Source organism: Archocentrus centrarchus, chromosome 11 (assembly GCF_007364275.1).
Source record: "Archocentrus centrarchus isolate MPI-CPG fArcCen1 chromosome 11, fArcCen1, whole genome shotgun sequence".
Lineage (NCBI taxonomy): Eukaryota > Metazoa > Chordata > Actinopteri > Cichliformes > Cichlidae > Archocentrus > Archocentrus centrarchus.
Genome location: NC_044356.1, coordinates 15,089,766 through 15,107,530, shown reverse-complemented (window position 1 = coordinate 15,107,530; position 17,765 = coordinate 15,089,766). Strand labels below are relative to the sequence as shown.

The window sequence follows — 17,765 nt, the reverse complement described above, 5'->3', positions numbered from 1 at the left end:
AAACTGCTTAAATGACAAGTTTCTGATTTCACTAGACATAAAAGGAACTGAAAGTGTAAAAGTAAATATAAAAAGACCGTTATTTTATTAATAGTGAGCATCTACAGTCCACAAGGACACGGGGATATATCCTTGGGCTTGTTTAATGTGCCAGTTTATGTATAAGATAAGTTTTACTTTATTTCGCCCAAATATTTGGATGTTACTTTGTTACATGGTATAATGATACAATACAATGTGACAAATGTCTTAATAAGGTAAAAATAAGGTAAAACCTAATCAGTAATCAAAATAAACACACAAATAAAACTTAAGTTGTAATATAATTATGTAATAAAATAAAATATCTCAAATTCAACCATGAAAAAAAAATATATTAAAATGGCTTACTGAATGTAGTAAAAAAAAATCATTGTAGTAAAAAATTTTTTATCACATCTGTCTGTGGCAGCATGCTACACACAATCATGTGAAAAAGAAAGTTTTCACAGGACTCTGTGCAGTCCTGTGATAAAATCAGCACACCTTTACTGTTTCCATAGGAATTAAGAGAGTAAGTAGCAGCCAGGTGATGATAATTAATGCAATTGATTAACTGATTGACAGCAAGTATGAGCACCTCTACAAAAGCAGAAGTTCTGGCAGTTTGCAGGTCTGGAGCATTCAGGATTGTGTTCACAATGCCAAAAAAAAAAAAAAAAAAACAACTAAAAGAACATGTAAGCATGGCTTAGGTTTGCAAAGCTGCATCTGATCAAATCACAAGATTTCTGGAACAATGTCCTTTGGACAAACAAGATCAAATTAGAGATGTTTGACCATAATGCACAGTGCCACCTTTAGTGAAAACACAGCACAAACATCTCATACTAACTGTCAAACATAGCGGTGGAGGGGTGATGATTTGGACTTAGAACCGGGGCATTTTGCAGTTGTTATAATAAAGTATTAAACGAGCCCATCCACCTAACAGCTAAAGCTCAGCCCAGATGGGTCATGCAAGAGGAAAATTATCCCAAGCACAGCAACAAATCAACAACAGTATGGTTGAAAAAGAAAAGAACCAAGGTCCAGACCTCAACCTGACTTTAAATGAATGCCTGCAAAACTCAGTGAACTGAAGCAATGCTGTAAAGAAGAGTGGGCCAAAATTCCTCTACAACAATGTGAGACACTGATAAAGGCAAACAGAAAATCATTACTTCAAATTATTGCTACTAAAGGTGGTTCTCCAAGCACCTGGTTTTTCACAGGACTGCAGAGTCTTATGAAAACATATTTATTTGACTGTCGAAGACCGATTGTTATTTTTTCTTTATTACCTGTTTCTTGACCCTTTAAATAGTAAACCGAGCACTTTAAATTATACATCCTTTATTTAAAGTAGATGTAATGGTGTGGAAGAATCCTCATTGTCGACAAATACATGTTCCTTATTATTTTTATAAAAGCGAGTTTTTGTCTCTTATAAAAAAAAAATATTGTATAAGAAGAATTCAGCCTAACGCATTATATTACCCAAAAAGAAAAAAAAATTGCCACCGTCGCTCACACGTAGGAACTACAAAACTACAATCAAGTCAGGTTGCAGTGCGAGTGGAAGGTAAGCAAATAATATACATGCTTTGGGGTCACGTGGTATTTCTGACCAATTGTATTGTAGCAGTAAACGTTCTGCTAGGTTGAGTTGAGTAGGCGACAGTTCACGGAAGGTTTGTCGCTGCGACAGGTATTTTCAGTGTTTTCGCCTACTTAGGGACTGTGGGTTAGGGACTTTTCAATTCCTTGATTTGCCTATGGCACAATATACACTCCGTGATTCGGTAGTCGGCTTTTAAAGGGAATGAAAAGACTCAAGAGGAAGAAACACAACGGCGGAGTTGTGGTCAATGGGAATGGACCTGTCACAAGAGGTACGCGAAGACAGATAGCAGACTTTGTTTTTGAATAAGTCATACTGCATTTAGTCGCTTAAGGCTTCTTCTTTAATTAAAGTTATGCTGAATTGTTACCAAGACTATACGTGCAAGCAGGAAAAACTTGACCAGTCTAGACTATGTGGCTACAACTAATTTATCCTAATGCTATTACTGCAGCCATGTGACACTAGCTAGACACTATTCTTGAAGCTCTTCCGTCCTTCTCCCAAAGTCCATGCTTTGTTTGCTTTGTTTACAGGGCGTTGTAAGAGCAAACTTTGGCTAAATATCCCCAAATGCTGCTTGCGTGGCAGCTTGTCAGGCAGCTTGGACTGCTTGGAAATTTACAGCTGGCCGTCTGGCAGAGAAGAGGCGGAAATGTTGCTTTTAGTCACTGGTCCAGCAAAGCGGTCGCTTGTTTTGTTCATCAGGACTGTGTTTAACCCGCACAGGCTGCAATCTTGTGCATACCATTTACATAAATTTATGATCAATGCTTAATTCTAATGGTTTTGCTTGCCTAAACTACATTAAATAGGCAAGTGGGAAAAGTCTTTCAGTATGAAACGAATGAAGATACATCTGGTTTGTCTGTGCAGGTTAATAAAATAAGTATAAATCCAGGGATTTTCCTGCAAAGGCCAGTTGTTAAGTGTTTAGCAATAATAGACCAGTGTTGTGGGGCTGTTCTAGTAAAAGTTAAAACTTGTAACTGATTTTAAATTTGTTTTCATTTCACCCTTATGTCTCTGTCTTTATCCATTTTTCCTCCCTCCTAACTCCTTGTTATTTCTCTATGCCACTTGCTTCCACTTTGTTTTCTTACTCCTCCATCCCTGTCTGTTTATTACAGAGCCAGGTTGTGGGAGGAAGCAGAAGTTGGCTGAGATCCATCAGGCTTTGATCAGGTTAATATCACAGTCTCTCTGTTAAGTGTACTTATGCCAAACTGGTTATACAAACTGGCTATACTCATTTAAGCAGTTTAAGCCCCCCCCCCCCCCCCCCCCCCCCCCCCCCCCCCCATTACACCATTACAGATGAAAAATCCTGAAAATCTTTCTCAAAAATGTTCTAATTTTAAAAACCTAAAAAAAATGAACATTTTGCATCATACTAAATGCCTCCATTAGCACTGCAGCTCCAGGGTATAGGGTATGTTTTCCCTAGTGGAAGTCCCTCTACCTCTGCTTATTCAATACACTATTCCACAATTAGATGGTATTAATTTGTCAACAAACAATAACTTTCATACTAAGATGATTTCACCCATGGCGATTACTCGTGTGTTCAGGAATAGTATGATGTAATCATAAGGACTTAAGTATTAAGAGGTGGCAGAAGCAGCCAATTTGCTTCTGCCACCTCTTAATTTCACAAGAACAAAACAACAGTTTACTCTTTTTGTTTGAAATTCAGACTTATAGACACAAAATACCATGCAGGTAGATGTGGAGAGCATAGCATTAAATAAATTCCTTAAATTCCTTTTTTTTCCTTTTTTTTTTTTTTTTTTGCCTTGAAGGTGGGATTGTTAACAAAACCCTTTAAAACTGTCTGTATGCCACCACAGCAAATTTTAAAGAAAATTATCAAGATGTGAATGAAGTGCAGACTTTCAGCTTTAATTCAAGGGGTTTAACAAAAGAGTTGCATTAACTGTTTAGAAATTACAGCCATTTTTATACACAGTCCCCCATTTTCAGCAGCTCAAAAGTAATTGGAGAGTTGACTGATGAGCACTTTCATGGCCAGGTTAGGCCTCTTTTCTCATTATTCCATGACAAATTACACAGATAAAAGAGCTGGACTTGATTCCAAGAGTTCAACTTGCAGATCAGGAGCTGTTTATTGGAATTCTCAATATGATGTCCAAAACTAATGTTGATCCGAGTCACAGAGGCCATCATTAAATGCCAAATAAACCTATCCCAGAGATGGCTACTTTAGGAATGGCCAAATCAACAATCTTAAAAACAATTCACTAGCCATTTTAGCAACACCATTGTCAAAAACACTCTTGACAATGTAGGTGTGTCATTCTCAGAAGTCTACAAACAAGAGACGCCTTCATGAATGTAAATACAGAGAGCTTACAATGAGGTCCAAGCCACTGATGAACAGGAACTTCAGGTTAGACTTTGCCTGAAAATAAAAAGAGTCTGCACAGTTTTGAAAATAATTCTTTGGACACATGAAACCAAGATGAACTTGTATCAGAATGATGGGAAGAGAAACAGCTCATGATCTTAAGCATACCACATCATCTGTCAAACATGGCTATCAGTGGAACCAGATCACTAGTGTATAATAATGTGACTGCTGATCGAAGTAGCAGTGCTATACTTGCTCATATTCAGCAGATGGCACTTCACATTGCAAATGGATAATGACCCAAAGCACACTGCAAAACAAACCCAAGAGTTTCTTGAGGCAGAGAAATGCGATATTCTTCAATAATCAAGTCAGTCATATGATCTCAACCCAATAAAGAATGCTTTTCAGTTATTAAATACAAAACTGAAGGCACAGAGATCCACAAACAAGCAGCAACAGAAAGCTGCAGTAAAGGCCGAGCAGAACATCTCAAGGGAGGAGACACAGCATTTGGTGATGTTTGTGTGTTCTAGACTTCAGGCATTGACTGCAAAAGATTTTCATCCAAACAATCACTGTCTAACTGTGGCTTTTGAATGGACAGTGATCCAGTGGACATTGAGACCCTGAGGAGAGCAGCAGCCGGTAAAGGAGGACTGCTCACTGATGAACTGAGGAGAAAAGTTTGGCCCAAACTACTGAGCATAAATGTGTATGATCTACCACATAAACCGGGTTAGTATATTAATTTAATATCTTGTTAATGTTTGATGAACTGAAATATAGCTGCATAAATGTAAGTGCTCCTAGCGCTAATAATGCTAACAGTAATGGTAACATTTTTTTATTGTAGGTCGAGATGTGAGGGTGAACCACAAGGACTACAACCAAGTAGTCCTCGATGTCAGGAGATCCATGAAGCGGTTCCCGAAAGGTGTGTGTGTGTGTGTGTGTGTGTGTGTGTGTGTGTGTGTGTGTGTGTGTGTGTGTGTGTGTGTGTGTGTGTGTGTGTGTGTGTGTGTGTGTGTTATCTCTAAAGATAACAGCCTACATCAATGCGCAATTTATCAAACGGTAACCCTGACCTTAAAACAGTGTGGCTTTATCTTTTGAGATATTTATGAACCGAGTTTAATCTTCACCAGAGATGTTCCCACGTTTTTGAGCTGAGAGGGTTTGTGTGTTTTTAAAACTCAGCAGCACTGCTATTGTTTACATGGTAGTGGTGACTATGTAAACTTTTTTACATCGAAGCAACAATAAATAATAAATAAAGGAAGGTGTAGGCATTGAGGAAAAACTGAACTGAACTCTTAGGATAGATTTTATTCTTTGTAGACTGTGAAATTAATATCTGTGTTGTATGCACATGCTCGCTAGAGGAGCCACGATTGCCTTTAAGTTCTTGTAACATAGCAGTCTGGGGCCTATAGAAAACACTGGACTTTGAGTTTATGGAACCTATGTTAAACATTGATAATCCAAAAAACTGTCCTTCTGACGTCACTTTTTGCAGGTATGCCAGCCACGGAGAGAGCAGTGCTTCAGGAGCAGCTCATTGACATCATACTGGAGGTTTTGAAGCGTAATCCTCAGCTGCACTACTACCAAGGCTACCATGATGTGGCCGTCACTCTGCTGCTGGTAGTTGGGGAAAGAATGGCCATCGCATTGCTGGACACACTATCTAATTATCACCTCAGGTTGAATATTTTATTTCCCACTGATTCTCAGAATTTTATGTATAGTTAAAATAATTTTTTATCACTAATGCAAGTCTTTTCTCTGTGCAGGGACTTCATGGATCCTACCATGGACAGTACCAAACACATTTTGAACTATCTGATGCCTATTTTGGAGCACGTTGATTTGGAACTGCATGACTTCATGGTCAGGTATAAAAAGTAATGACCACTAGAGGGCACCACAGTGTTGGTTTCTAACTGTATGGCTTACAGTGAGAGAAATGGCTAAGTGTATTTGTAGTTGAATTAAAATTTGAGAGTTCAGGTGGCACAACAGCTGGGCTGTCCTGCCAAGATGTACCCCACATCCACACACGTACCCCACAGAATCTCTAAAATAATGGTAAATATCTTTTTAGAGAAAAGATTTTAGAGATTCTCTTGTAAATTCAGCTAAAAATGATATATGAACCATTTGCATTTTGTTGAAACAAGAAACAAAGGATGTCAAAAAACAGCCAGCTACTGCAGATAATGTGTGTAGAACTCGGGATGGGAATGTTTGCAAGTCAATGAATCGCCCTTTAAAGTATTTTGATGTGTGTCTGTGTGTGTGTGAGTGAGTGTGTCTGCAGTTTTTTTTGCTGCCTTGTTGCCAGTTCATAATTGATACTGTACTGCCAACTTCCATATTTGCAAACTACCTGTCTACTCACATACACGCTGACATAAACAGAAAAAGCACAAAAAACAAGACATTGCACTTGGAAAAAGACAGCAGGATAAACAACACCCTACTTCAAAGTTTCAGTCACCCTTTCTAGTGCACACTTCCTCTTCCCCTTGCCTGGCTTCTTATCTCTGCTTCTTTTATTCTGTACTTGTTCTCCTGCTCACCTTTATTTTACTTTCTCTCCTGCTTCATTTTCAGTTCCCACCCATCCCATTGCACACGATTTTTGCCCTTTGCTCCTTTCTTCTGTCCATCAGTCCCACTAAAATCTTTTCATTTGTCAGTCCCTTCCTTTAGCTCTCATCCTTCTTTATCCCTCAGTTTTCCCGTACAGTATTTATCAGCAGCCTCTGATTTGTTATTTTGCTTGAGGCACAGAGGTAGGATGTATGTGAGGTTGAAGAAAATATATTTTCCTTTCAATTCCGTGTTTCATCTCCAGTGTTCAAGACGTCAGAATTATTACAATCAGAAAAAAATGACTTTTGACCAACTCATCCATAGTTTTTTTTTTTTTTTTTTTTTTTTTTTTTTTTTTTCTGCCTTCATCCGCATGGTGTCAGTGAATTGCATGACTCAAAAATAAACTGTAACACACTGATCACTTAAAAACAGGTGGTCATACATGAAGAGTGATTGCAACCTCTGTCTCTTTTCATACTTGCCCAAATGTTTCAGATGTGACTGATAGACATGCGTCAAACACACAAGTCTGACCTTTTTTTGTGGTCATTTGATTTATTTCAACCTCCAAAACTCTGAAAAGTTAACCAAATCCTCTGTTTTTTCATGAACCTTGTGGGGATGGTAGATCATCATATCTACTATATAAATCATCACTAAATAAATCCATCAGAGACATCAAAAACTTTAGAAGTAGCCAAATCAACAATCTGGTACATCTTTAAAAAGAAGGAAGGCATTAGCCAGCTCAGCAGCATTAAAAGGCCTGAAAGACCAGTGAACAGTGGATAATCACAAATTCTTTCCTTGGTTTAAAAAAAAAAAAAAACCCTTCACAACATCTAACTAAGTCAAGGAAGTAGGCGTACCATTGTCAAGGCTACAGTCGAAAATAGAAATACAGAGATTGACAGCATGGTCCAAACCACTGGTTACACTCAAGAACAGAAAGGCCAGATTAGACTTTCCCAGAAAACATCTGAAAGAGCTCTGAAAAAAATTATTTGGACTGACGAAACCAAGATTAATTTGCACCAGGATGATGGGAAGTGAAAAGTATGGAGAAGGAGAGAAATGGCTCATGATCTGAATAATACCCCAGTATCAGTCAAATGTGTGGAGCCAGTGTTATAACATGGGCATGTATGAATGCCAGTAGAACCAGGTCACTTGTATTTATTGATGATGTGAGTGTGGATAGAAGTAGCAAGATAAATTGTAAATGTGTGTGCTATACCCTCTGCTCAGATTCAGCCAAATGTGGATGGCATGTGCCAGTGCAAATGGATTATGACCCAAATCATACTGCAAAACAACCCCAAGAGTTTATCATGGCAGAGAAATGGGATAAAATAAAGGCCTAGCAAAATATGGACATTTGGTGATGTCCATGGGTTCTAAACATCAGGTAGTCGCCTGATGTTCAGGTAGTCACATGTTCATCCAAGTAAAGTAACCAATGATGTTAGTTTGTCCATTTGCTTTTGAGCCTCTGAAAATGGGGAATTATGTATAAAAATGTCTGCAATTCCTAAATAGTTAATGAAATATTGTTTGTAAAACCCGTTGAATTAAAGCTAAAATTCTGTACGTCAATCACATATTAACTGTTTGAATTCAGCTCCACTATGGTGGTGTACAGAGGCAACATTACATAGAGCAGCTCATCTGCTAATCACGGTGTCGGCGATTTGATCCCTGGCTGCCAAAGTTTTCTAGGCAAGATACTGAACCCCAAGCTGCTCTCCGATGCATTCATCGGTGTGTTAATGTGTGTGAATGTTAGATAGAAAGCACTTAGACACAGAAAAAAGTGCTTGTATAAATGGGTGAATGAGCCATGTTGTATAGAGTGCTCTGAGAGCTCAAGTAGAGTAGAAAAGTGCACAGCAGCCCCACCCATCTACTGCTCAAACCTTTTGTTTGCAGTGGGGCAGCCAGTCAGGAGAAAGCTGGCTTAAAGACAGGGGGGGCCTTAAAGGAAGAGGAGCTAAAACAGCTTGTTTCAGACAGAGGATGAACAGAGTGGCTGCACTCAGGCCCAACAAACACAGGGCAAATATGAAAGTAGATCTGTGTGTAAACTGGGTTACAAAAGAGTAGAATGAAATATTACAGTAAGGTAAAATGAAGAGAAAAAAAAGCATGTCCTTCAATGTAAGTGGTTCATTTGTATTCAGCTCTCCTTGGGTGCCTCTTTTTAGAGCGGAGGTTGGAACCATCTTTGCACTTTCCTGGCTCATCACATGGTACGGCCATGTCCTGTCAGAGTTCAAGCACACCCTGAGATTGTATGACTTCTTCCTTGCCTCACATCCACTGATGCCCATCTACCTCGCTGCTACGGTAAGTCAGCGTCGCTGCCAGCATGAAATGGGTAAAAGCCAATGAGGTTGTTTTGTCAGTAATCCAGAACACGTGAATACATGTTGACACACACACACACACACACACACACACACACACACACACACACACACACACACACACACACACACACACACACACACACACACTGTGGCAGAGTACTGTGGAGTCATCAGACTAGTTAATTAGATACTTCCTAATGAGCAGATGAGAAAGAAGGGTACAGAGGGAGGGATTAAAGAGGAAAGAGAAAAAGAATGAGGAGAGAGCTGACTGATGTGAGAGCTTTAGTAGGAAGGACACGGAGACAGATTACAAAGGGAAAACGTTTTGACTTTTTTCATCTGCTCCTCCACACCAACTGCTGCATGCCATACATGTGGGTTTACTTCCAGCTGGATCGTTTCTGTCTGTTGAAATGTTATATTGAGAGTGTACATGAATTCTTTTGTTCCTTTGTGTTATTTAACTGTAGAGTTTGTGCATTTTGATAAGTGGGTTCTTGTTTGCACTTAAGGATGTTTTTGCTTGTGTGTGTGTGTGTGTGTGTGTGTGTTTATAGGGGCTGGGCAGAGGGAGAGCTCTGTTTGAAGTGTATGAAACAACAAAGCAGAATGTAGTTCATGTTTCCTCCCAGGCTGAGTACAGTGCACAGCATGTGGCTTTAACTCTTCATCTGCTTATCTCTCTGCTGTGCACTCACTGCGCCTCACAAACAACACTGAAATCAGCTAATGTACAATATGTGGAGTCTAGGATTTAAGTATTGCCCAGAGTGATCTGCTTTAGGATTAAAAGTTTTAACCAATCCTTTGCTCTTATTCTCCCCAGATTGTGTTGCACAGAGAGAAAGAGGTGAAGCAGACAGAGTGTGACATGGCCATGGTCCATCACCTCCTCTCTCACATCCCCCAGGATCTCCCATATGAGCTTCTGATTGGCCAGGCCCAGGACTTGTTCCAGAGGTACCCTCCATCCTTACTGGCCAAGCAGGCAGCACTGCAGTCTCGCAAAAGGTGAGGGAACACCAGCTTAATAAAGTTGTTAATTAGGTATTACTACTTGATAAATACAGAAAGATTTTTGCCTACTTTTTTTTTGTTTGTTGATTTGTTGTGGTTTTTTGTTTTTTGTTTTTTTTTTGGGGGGGGGGGGGGTGGACTTAAGTCAGTTTTCATACCCATACTTGCTTTTGTTAAAAGCAAGTGCGGTTTCGCACACAGACAAACCTAGTCAGTATAACAACCTCAACAATATTGTACAAAATGTAACTAACTGTCGAGTTACGCTGAGAATAGAGAGCAGGCAGAAGAGAGCCTGGAGTGGAGTGGGGGGGGTGGGTATGCACTGGAGAGATGAGGAATAAAAGAGTGGTAGAATCAAGACAGAATACCCGTGTGTGAATGAGAGGGAGACAGGTAGAAAGGTGAAGTTGCAAAGAGTAGAGGTAGTGAAGGTGAATGAGTTTAAATACCTGGGGTCAACTGTCCTAAACAACAAACAGGGCACAAGAGCGGTGAAGAAGAGTGGGCAAGCAGGGTGGAGCTGGTGGAAATGAGTGTCAGGGGTGATTTGTGACAGAAGGATAGCAGCAAGAGTGAAAGGAAAGGTTGAAGATTGTAGTGAGACCTGCTATGATGTATGGTTTGGAGGCAGTGGCACTGACAAAGACACAGGAAGCCGAGCTGGAGCTGGCAGAGCTGAAGATGCTAAGATTTTCATTTAGTGTGACCAGGAGAGACAGGATTAGAAATGAGCATATCAGGCTGAGCCATTTGGAGACAAAGTTAGAGAGTCAAAGCTGAGATGGTTTGGACATATGCAGAGGAGGGATAGGGCATAGAGATAGACCTTCCAGGCAGGGGGAAAAGAGGAAGACCACAGAGAAGGTTCATGGATGTAGTGAAGGAGGGCATGCAGAGGATTGGTGTGACAGAAGAAGATGCAAGAGAGAAGGTGAGATGGATACAGATGCTCCACTGTGGTGACCTCTGAAGGGAGCAGCCGAAAGAAGAAAAGAGCCTATAAACAATAAAAATCAGGAATTTTCTATTTTAAGAAATTACTTCAAAAATATTGCATATTCACTGCAGGTAATATGATGTAATTCCTTCACTGACTGATAGGTGATGCTCTAAAAGCACATCCTCACTGACACAGTGGTGCTATAACATAGACTGGCCATTTAGTGTGTTTGTGGCCTTCTGTGTGACCATTTTTTACATTTTTAAAAACATTTTTAGGGGAAACTTTAGAGGTGTGATAACAGTCACCTTCTCTCTGTGTATCCACAGCCATCAGTTGCTTTCTGCCTGTCAGTGTCCTTCAGTGTGGCTCATACAGTCATTGTTTAGGGCATGAAGTGACACAAGGCCTTGACTGACACACTGAAAGATACTGATGCTTCGCTATACATTACCCCCTGAGCTACCAGTACACATGAGATATTGAGTTAGCAGTTCTCTGAAATTGTCTCCCACTCTTGTCTTCGCCTGTCTTTATCCATCACTTCATTCATCAGTCCATCTTTTCGCATCATTCCAGTTATTTATGCTTCACCTTAGTCCTGACTCTGTTCTCCATCACTAACTAACTCTCTTTCCACCCCTCTCTTCCTCTGTTTCCTTTCTTCAGTCTGTCCATCAGCACCTTCCAGGCGTTTCAGCTCTCCACTCTCCACCAGAGGCCAGACTCTGTTCTCCAGCGTCTCACAAAGGCCCAGGGCTTCACCACCTCCAGACATGGTAAAAATAGTCTCTGCAATCTTATTACTGACTGAAGAAGAACTTGACGCATACAGACATGTAGATGTTAAGGTAAAATTAAATTCTTTGAAGTTGGCAAAAATGAATATCGACTGTTGAACTGTACGAAGAAAATTCTTCCCAGCAAAAAGTTGCATGTTGGAGCCACAGTTTATTACATTTCTGTTGCTCTTCATGTAACCACAATTCTTCAAAACAAGGCAACAGCAAATATGTCATCGCCCACAATCTCTGCACCCCCCTTTGGGCCAATCAATAACAAGTAAACAAATGTTGTAGCACCCCCATCAGACCAATCAAGTGCAAATTTGAATATGTCAGAACAGAACAAAAAGATGCATTATTCCCGTAGGTTTTGTGAAAATCTATTTAGCAGCTTGTATATAATGAACACGCAATCAAAAGCATGTTGTAGCATTCCCCATCAGACTAAACAGAGTAATATTAAAGCTTATTTACACAATTCCCCACAGTTTCATCAAAATTCAATTAGGAGTGAGATGAAATGCATAACGGACACACAGAGGGGCCACTCTGTAGAACCTTCTTCTTTTCTGTCTCTCATTAACTATGAAAAATGTCCTTCCTTTACCTTGTAAACAGTGATTTTACAAAGCAATTTTAACTCAAAGTCCAATTTTAGCTCATATCCTTCACTGATCAAAGGTATACCATTTGGTTAAAATGAGCTCAAAGTATTTTCTTTAGTGTTTGGCATTTCTTACTGGCAGAATCCACATTTTCTGTGAATGTAACACTAGCTTTCCATTTTGGCGCAGTGTTGTAGAATTGTGCTGCAGGACGTCATTGACATTATCATAAAGTCTGATTTACAGGTGCACACATCTGGCCACATCCATCAGTGATGTGGGGTGTAATTACAGGTGCAAAACACCTGAAACTGTCAACCAGGGGTGGCAATGAAAACTGACTTTATGTACTGATCTGTTTTTTCTAACCCTTTATGAAATGCACCTTAATCTTCGTTTGGTTCAGCTATCAGTATTATGAATCTTCTTGACCCCTTTGTGTTTTTGAGTTCCTCACTGTCTGAACCCTCCTTAGGCCTGGAAGCAGCTTCGCCCAGGGATCGAGGCCAGCTGTGGAGGAGGGGGAACAGGATGGTGAAGATGGCCGTATGGGGGTTGTCCGCAACGCTCGGGGCAGCCGTGTTTGCTGTGGCTCAGACCGCCATGGACTGGGGACCTGAGGCATTACTTCAGCTGTTCTAATGTGGTGATGTGGTGGGTGGTGGGGAATATAGACTATTCAACATGAGCACTAAATACACATTTTAAAAACTTGAAACTTGTCTCCTCCATTGAGATTGTGGAGAAGCTATATTGGTGCCAAACAGGTTGTTGCCACTAAACCACAATGAACAACATACTGTGTGTTTTCTCTCATTCAGCCTCAGGAGTCTTGTGCATGTGTGTGAACAGGATTGCTGAAGTAGAAAGCCAAAGACATGCAAAAATGTCACAAAGTTGTGCAAAGTGAGTTTTCTTTTGCTGTCATTTTTGTGGCTCTTACACTCTGGGTAACTTGCTCCTGTGTAGGAGGGGAGTAAGTATGTCCCTCACCTGTTATGTCAGGATCCATCCGTGCACGTGCAACACTAACACATTTTGTTTTTTCCAGCTGTTGCTCACGTTACTCTTGTTGTAGCATTTTACACGCCTATTTCTTGTCAGCTGATTATTTTGCTGATATCTTGTTTTTAAGTTTGTCCTGCTTGGATTGTGCATTTCTGGTAAAGTGTTTCAGTGTGCTTTTTTGGATCTGCAGCAATATCTGAAAGCCAAAAGTGCTCATAGCCAGCATGGTGACACATGAGTACAAATTATTAAAGAGCGGCGTTTTCTGCTAAAAGCCTCTGGTTGTGAGAAAAGAAGGGAAGTGGAAGAGAAAGATCAGGCGATGTAAGTAGATATTTTGCCTGTGAGCCTTGTATTAATTGCTTTACTCCAGGTGTAAGCCAGTTACATTTACAGTAGTGTGTGACACACACCAAATGCGCTTTTGCTGCACCAAAATGTGTACATTGCACAAGGATCGGTCTATGCAAGCAGCGGGGCTTTTGCAGATGCATTTTGCAGGAAGTATTGTAGTATATATTTTTTATATTTTTTGTGGCAATTTTCCTGTTGCTGTAGCCCACCACTGCTGAGTGAATATGGGGAAGAAACCAGTACTTTTACATTCTTAAAATATTTAGGAGGTTTGTGCCGACATCCACCCTGAACAGCCGTCACAAGAGCAAAAGTACATGGACTCCTCAACATCATCTTTCTCTTTGGCTATCTGGCATTTAAAAATAATTGTACAGCTTTAATTGGTGGACATTTTTGAGTAAGTACTTGAAGATTTTAATTTATATATTTTTTTTGTTAGTGGAAGTAATCGTAGCTCACCAAATGGCATCACACATACTTTAAATACTGTTGAGCCAAAGGTAATCACAGAGTTTCATAACCTGAAAAGTGAATATTAATAATAGAGGCCGCTTCCACCTGAGGTACCCATGTGGGTGTGTGAGGGGGTTTCCTCCAAACAGCGATGCATGGTCTGTGTTAGACTTATATTGTGAAATATTAATCAGCTTTTACAAGCATGTACCAAAGCTTCTGTTAACTCAACTTCGCCAGAGTCACAACACTCCTCGACCACCCAGCCCCTCCCCGCTGCCTCCTCTGTCATCAGATATGAATGTATCATATTTGCACAGCTCACCGCAGCTGTTCTGTTGATTTCTTCTGTGTATGAAATCAACCGTACATGCTCAGTTGTGTCCAAAATTACTGTAGTAAATTAAAGCTTCACGGCCTTGAGGATTCATCACACTGAAAACAGGTTAGTCATCTATTAGAATAAATCAGTTAAAGTAGTCTATAACCTGTCAGCTGGGTCTGCAAGTCAGTCAGTAAACCTGTGTTGGTTGTTCAAATAGCCGGAGCTGTACACTTGATCATCCAGTATAAATGAATTAATTGTGTGTTTATGTTGGTGTGCGCAAAAGTGAGAAATGGAAAACGCTAGCTTTAGCTGCAGTCCAGTTTTGTTTCTTTTAAAATGCTTGGGCATCATCTGTGTTTTTATTTATTTAAGGTTTTATTTCTCTCTGTGCCTCATTACCAGTCAAACTATTTGTTTTACAAGCAACAATCTGATTGGCTATTTATTTAGACATGATATTAAATATTGACTGGGTTTTATGAGTGTGTTTAATATAACCAAATAAGAGGAACAGTTAAAATGGTTAGTAATGGTTTGAAATTAGCATTATTCTGGGTTTATATCTGCGCAGGCGATACAGTTATTTTTGCATTCAAAGACTGTGTCACAGTTATCATGAATCAGTTCAGAAGTTAAAGGAATACATTTTGTTTCCCTGCTGAGAGTTTGGTGAGACTTCTCCGGACTAGCTGGAGCCAACTTAGCTTAGCATGACAACTGGAAATGGGAGCGATTTCTGGCTCTGTCTGAAATCTGCACACCTGCACCACTGGAACTCACACAAAACATGCTGTTTGCTTAATTCTTTTCAGCAAGTTGGAGCGCTCTGTCTTCACAGAGAGATATACACTACATGGGCAGAAGTACTGGGCCAGCTATATTTTATCCCCACAGGAGCTGCTCGTCCATGGAAAACCATGCCATGAAGTGTCTGGCACACAGTTTTTGTGCTGATGTTAATGACAGAGGAGCTTTGGAGCTCTGCGGTTATTGAGTGAGCAGAGCTTTGGTGACTTTTACACAGAGTTGGTGTTTTTCCTGATAATACTGCTGACAGTTCATTGTGGAATATCTAGAAGTGAAGAAATTTCACTTTTAGAGTTAAATGACAAAATGAACATTTACTGTTGACCTTCTGCAGTAACGGCTACTTTTAAAGTAGCTGTATTTAAATGTGCATCTATGGTGTTTTGACACATGATTGATATAAATCAGTTATATTAAGTTTTTTTTTTCTTTTTGCTTATTTATAATATGCTGCTTGATTTAATATGCATAGAAAAACTCTTTGACGAATGTCTTTGCTATTGTGTAGTTGTATTTTGTGCCATGTACACACACACACAGACACACATACACGCACATGAACACACAAGGTGAGTGGTAGTGCTGCCAGATCCTAATGAGGATTTAATTCTTGCCCCTGGCTCTTGGCATGCTAAGACACTTTCTCCTTGCCCCCCCCTTGCAATCACATTGAACTTCAAAAACACCCACACCAACACCTGCCCAGTCTTCGTCTGGCACATGCCTTACAAAATGATTGAAGCCTGTTTCTGTGTTTGAGTGAGATCCATCAGGATTTAAAAGAAAGACAAAGGAGGTTTCAGGGCAATTCAAATGCATAAATAAACACCATTAAATACTTTTATTTCAAGCGAAACAAACAGAAAATAGAACCCACATGGTAAGTTTATTTCAGTGTTGTGTAATCACTTACCTTTATTGAACATAGTTCACAATGTAATCATTTTTTGACTTTCTTTTAATGCCTTTTAGTTGCAGTGTCTTGTTTCTCTTTCATCTCCCTTGAGATCACAACTGAGATCTGCAAGTATTTTGAAGCTGTTTTGCACTCCACCTACTAATAGCTAAACAAAATCCCTTAGAAGGTTCATTTCGAGAAGCAATTTGGCCAAATATGATTAGTTTTTCTGTTGATTATGAAACAAGTGAAAATCAATGCAGAACATAAACATCAGCAAAACAAAAAAATAATAGAAAAATAAAGACAGATTATGAATTAACTGTCGTGTTATAAAAAGTTTCCAATGAAGTTATGACTGTTTTCTTTTCTCCCTGAGATCTGGAAATGTCCTGAAAGAGCTGTAACATATGTTTTATAGGCATTTTAATGCTCACTTTTCATGATTGTTACTAAATATCTGTTACAAACTGTCTTTGAACACACCTGTTTTTAGCACCTTGTATTTTGTACTGATCTGTGCTTCACATACAGATGAAGCAGAGCAGTGAATAAATGACAAAGTTAAAATACTTGGATCACAGAAGTGAAAGTTTGTTCTTGATCTTGGAGCAATTGTTTGACAAAAAACCCTTTTATCAGACTTCTGTCAGAGACTTTACAGAAGACCAGAAGGAATATTATTATCTTTTTCAGAAGCTGTTGGCTATACGCTTAAGATTGTGGCTCTTTTTTTTTTTTTTAAAGCAGAATAAAGGAGTTCATCTACTTGGATTATACTGATTATGTCAGTTTGAAGAATTTCTCTGGACATATTGTTGGATCAATTTATTTGCTGGGGAAACAGTCTTTTATTTTTAATTGATGTGCCAAACATACTGTGATGTGTCATTTTGTCCACAAATCTGTAATTTCATTGTATGTAGAAGGTTGTAACAACCACGAATTTAGTTTTTGATAAACTGCTTTATGGCGCTAACATTGTAGTTTTAAAGAGCCAGAAGTTACCCTATTTCAATCAGAGGGTGGAGTTGGCACTGTTGCCTCACAGCAAGATGGTCCTGGGTTTGAATCCACCGACTGACGGGGGGCCACTTTGTGTGGCCTTAGCATGTTCTCCCTGTGCTTGCATGGGTTCTCTCTGGGTACTCTGGATTCCTCCCACAGTCCAAAGACATGCACATTAGGTTAATTGGTGGTTCTAAATTAACCGTAGGTGTGAATGGTCGTCTGTCTCTGTGCTAGCTCTGCGATGACAGCTGAGAAAGGCTCGAGCCCAACTGCAACCCTGAACATGATTTTTCTTCTGTCAGCTGCTCCCTATAGGGGTCACCACAGCAGATCATCTGCTTCCATCTCACCCCATGTCTAGCATCCTCCTCTGCTACACCAACCCTCTGCATGTCCTCCTTCACTACATCCAAGAATTTTCTCTGTAGTCGTTCTATGTTACTCCTGCCAGGCAGCTCCATCCTCAACATCCTTTGTCCAGTATATCCACTATCCGTCCTCTGCATATGTCCAAACTGTCTCAGCCTTGCCTCTCTAACTTCATCCCCAAACTGCTCAGCCTGA

At 39.8% G+C, this 17,765-nt stretch overlaps 1 protein-coding gene across 1 annotated transcript; it reads left to right on the top strand.

Annotated features, from left to right (window-relative positions):
* Positions 1 to 1,681: 1,681 nt before the first annotated feature.
* LOC115788554 (TBC1 domain family member 20) lies at positions 1,682 to 16,954 on the top strand. Its single transcript, XM_030741622.1, has 10 exons — positions 1,682 to 1,913; positions 2,773 to 2,827; positions 4,621 to 4,751; positions 4,870 to 4,950; positions 5,533 to 5,719; positions 5,810 to 5,911; positions 8,822 to 8,963; positions 9,816 to 10,000; positions 11,619 to 11,728; positions 12,815 to 16,954. The coding sequence occupies exons 1-10, from the start codon at positions 1,844 to 1,846 to the stop codon at positions 12,979 to 12,981; spliced, it is 1,230 nt and encodes a 409-aa protein (XP_030597482.1). The 5' UTR covers positions 1,682 to 1,843; the 3' UTR covers positions 12,982 to 16,954.
* Positions 16,955 to 17,765: the final 811 nt, after the last annotated feature.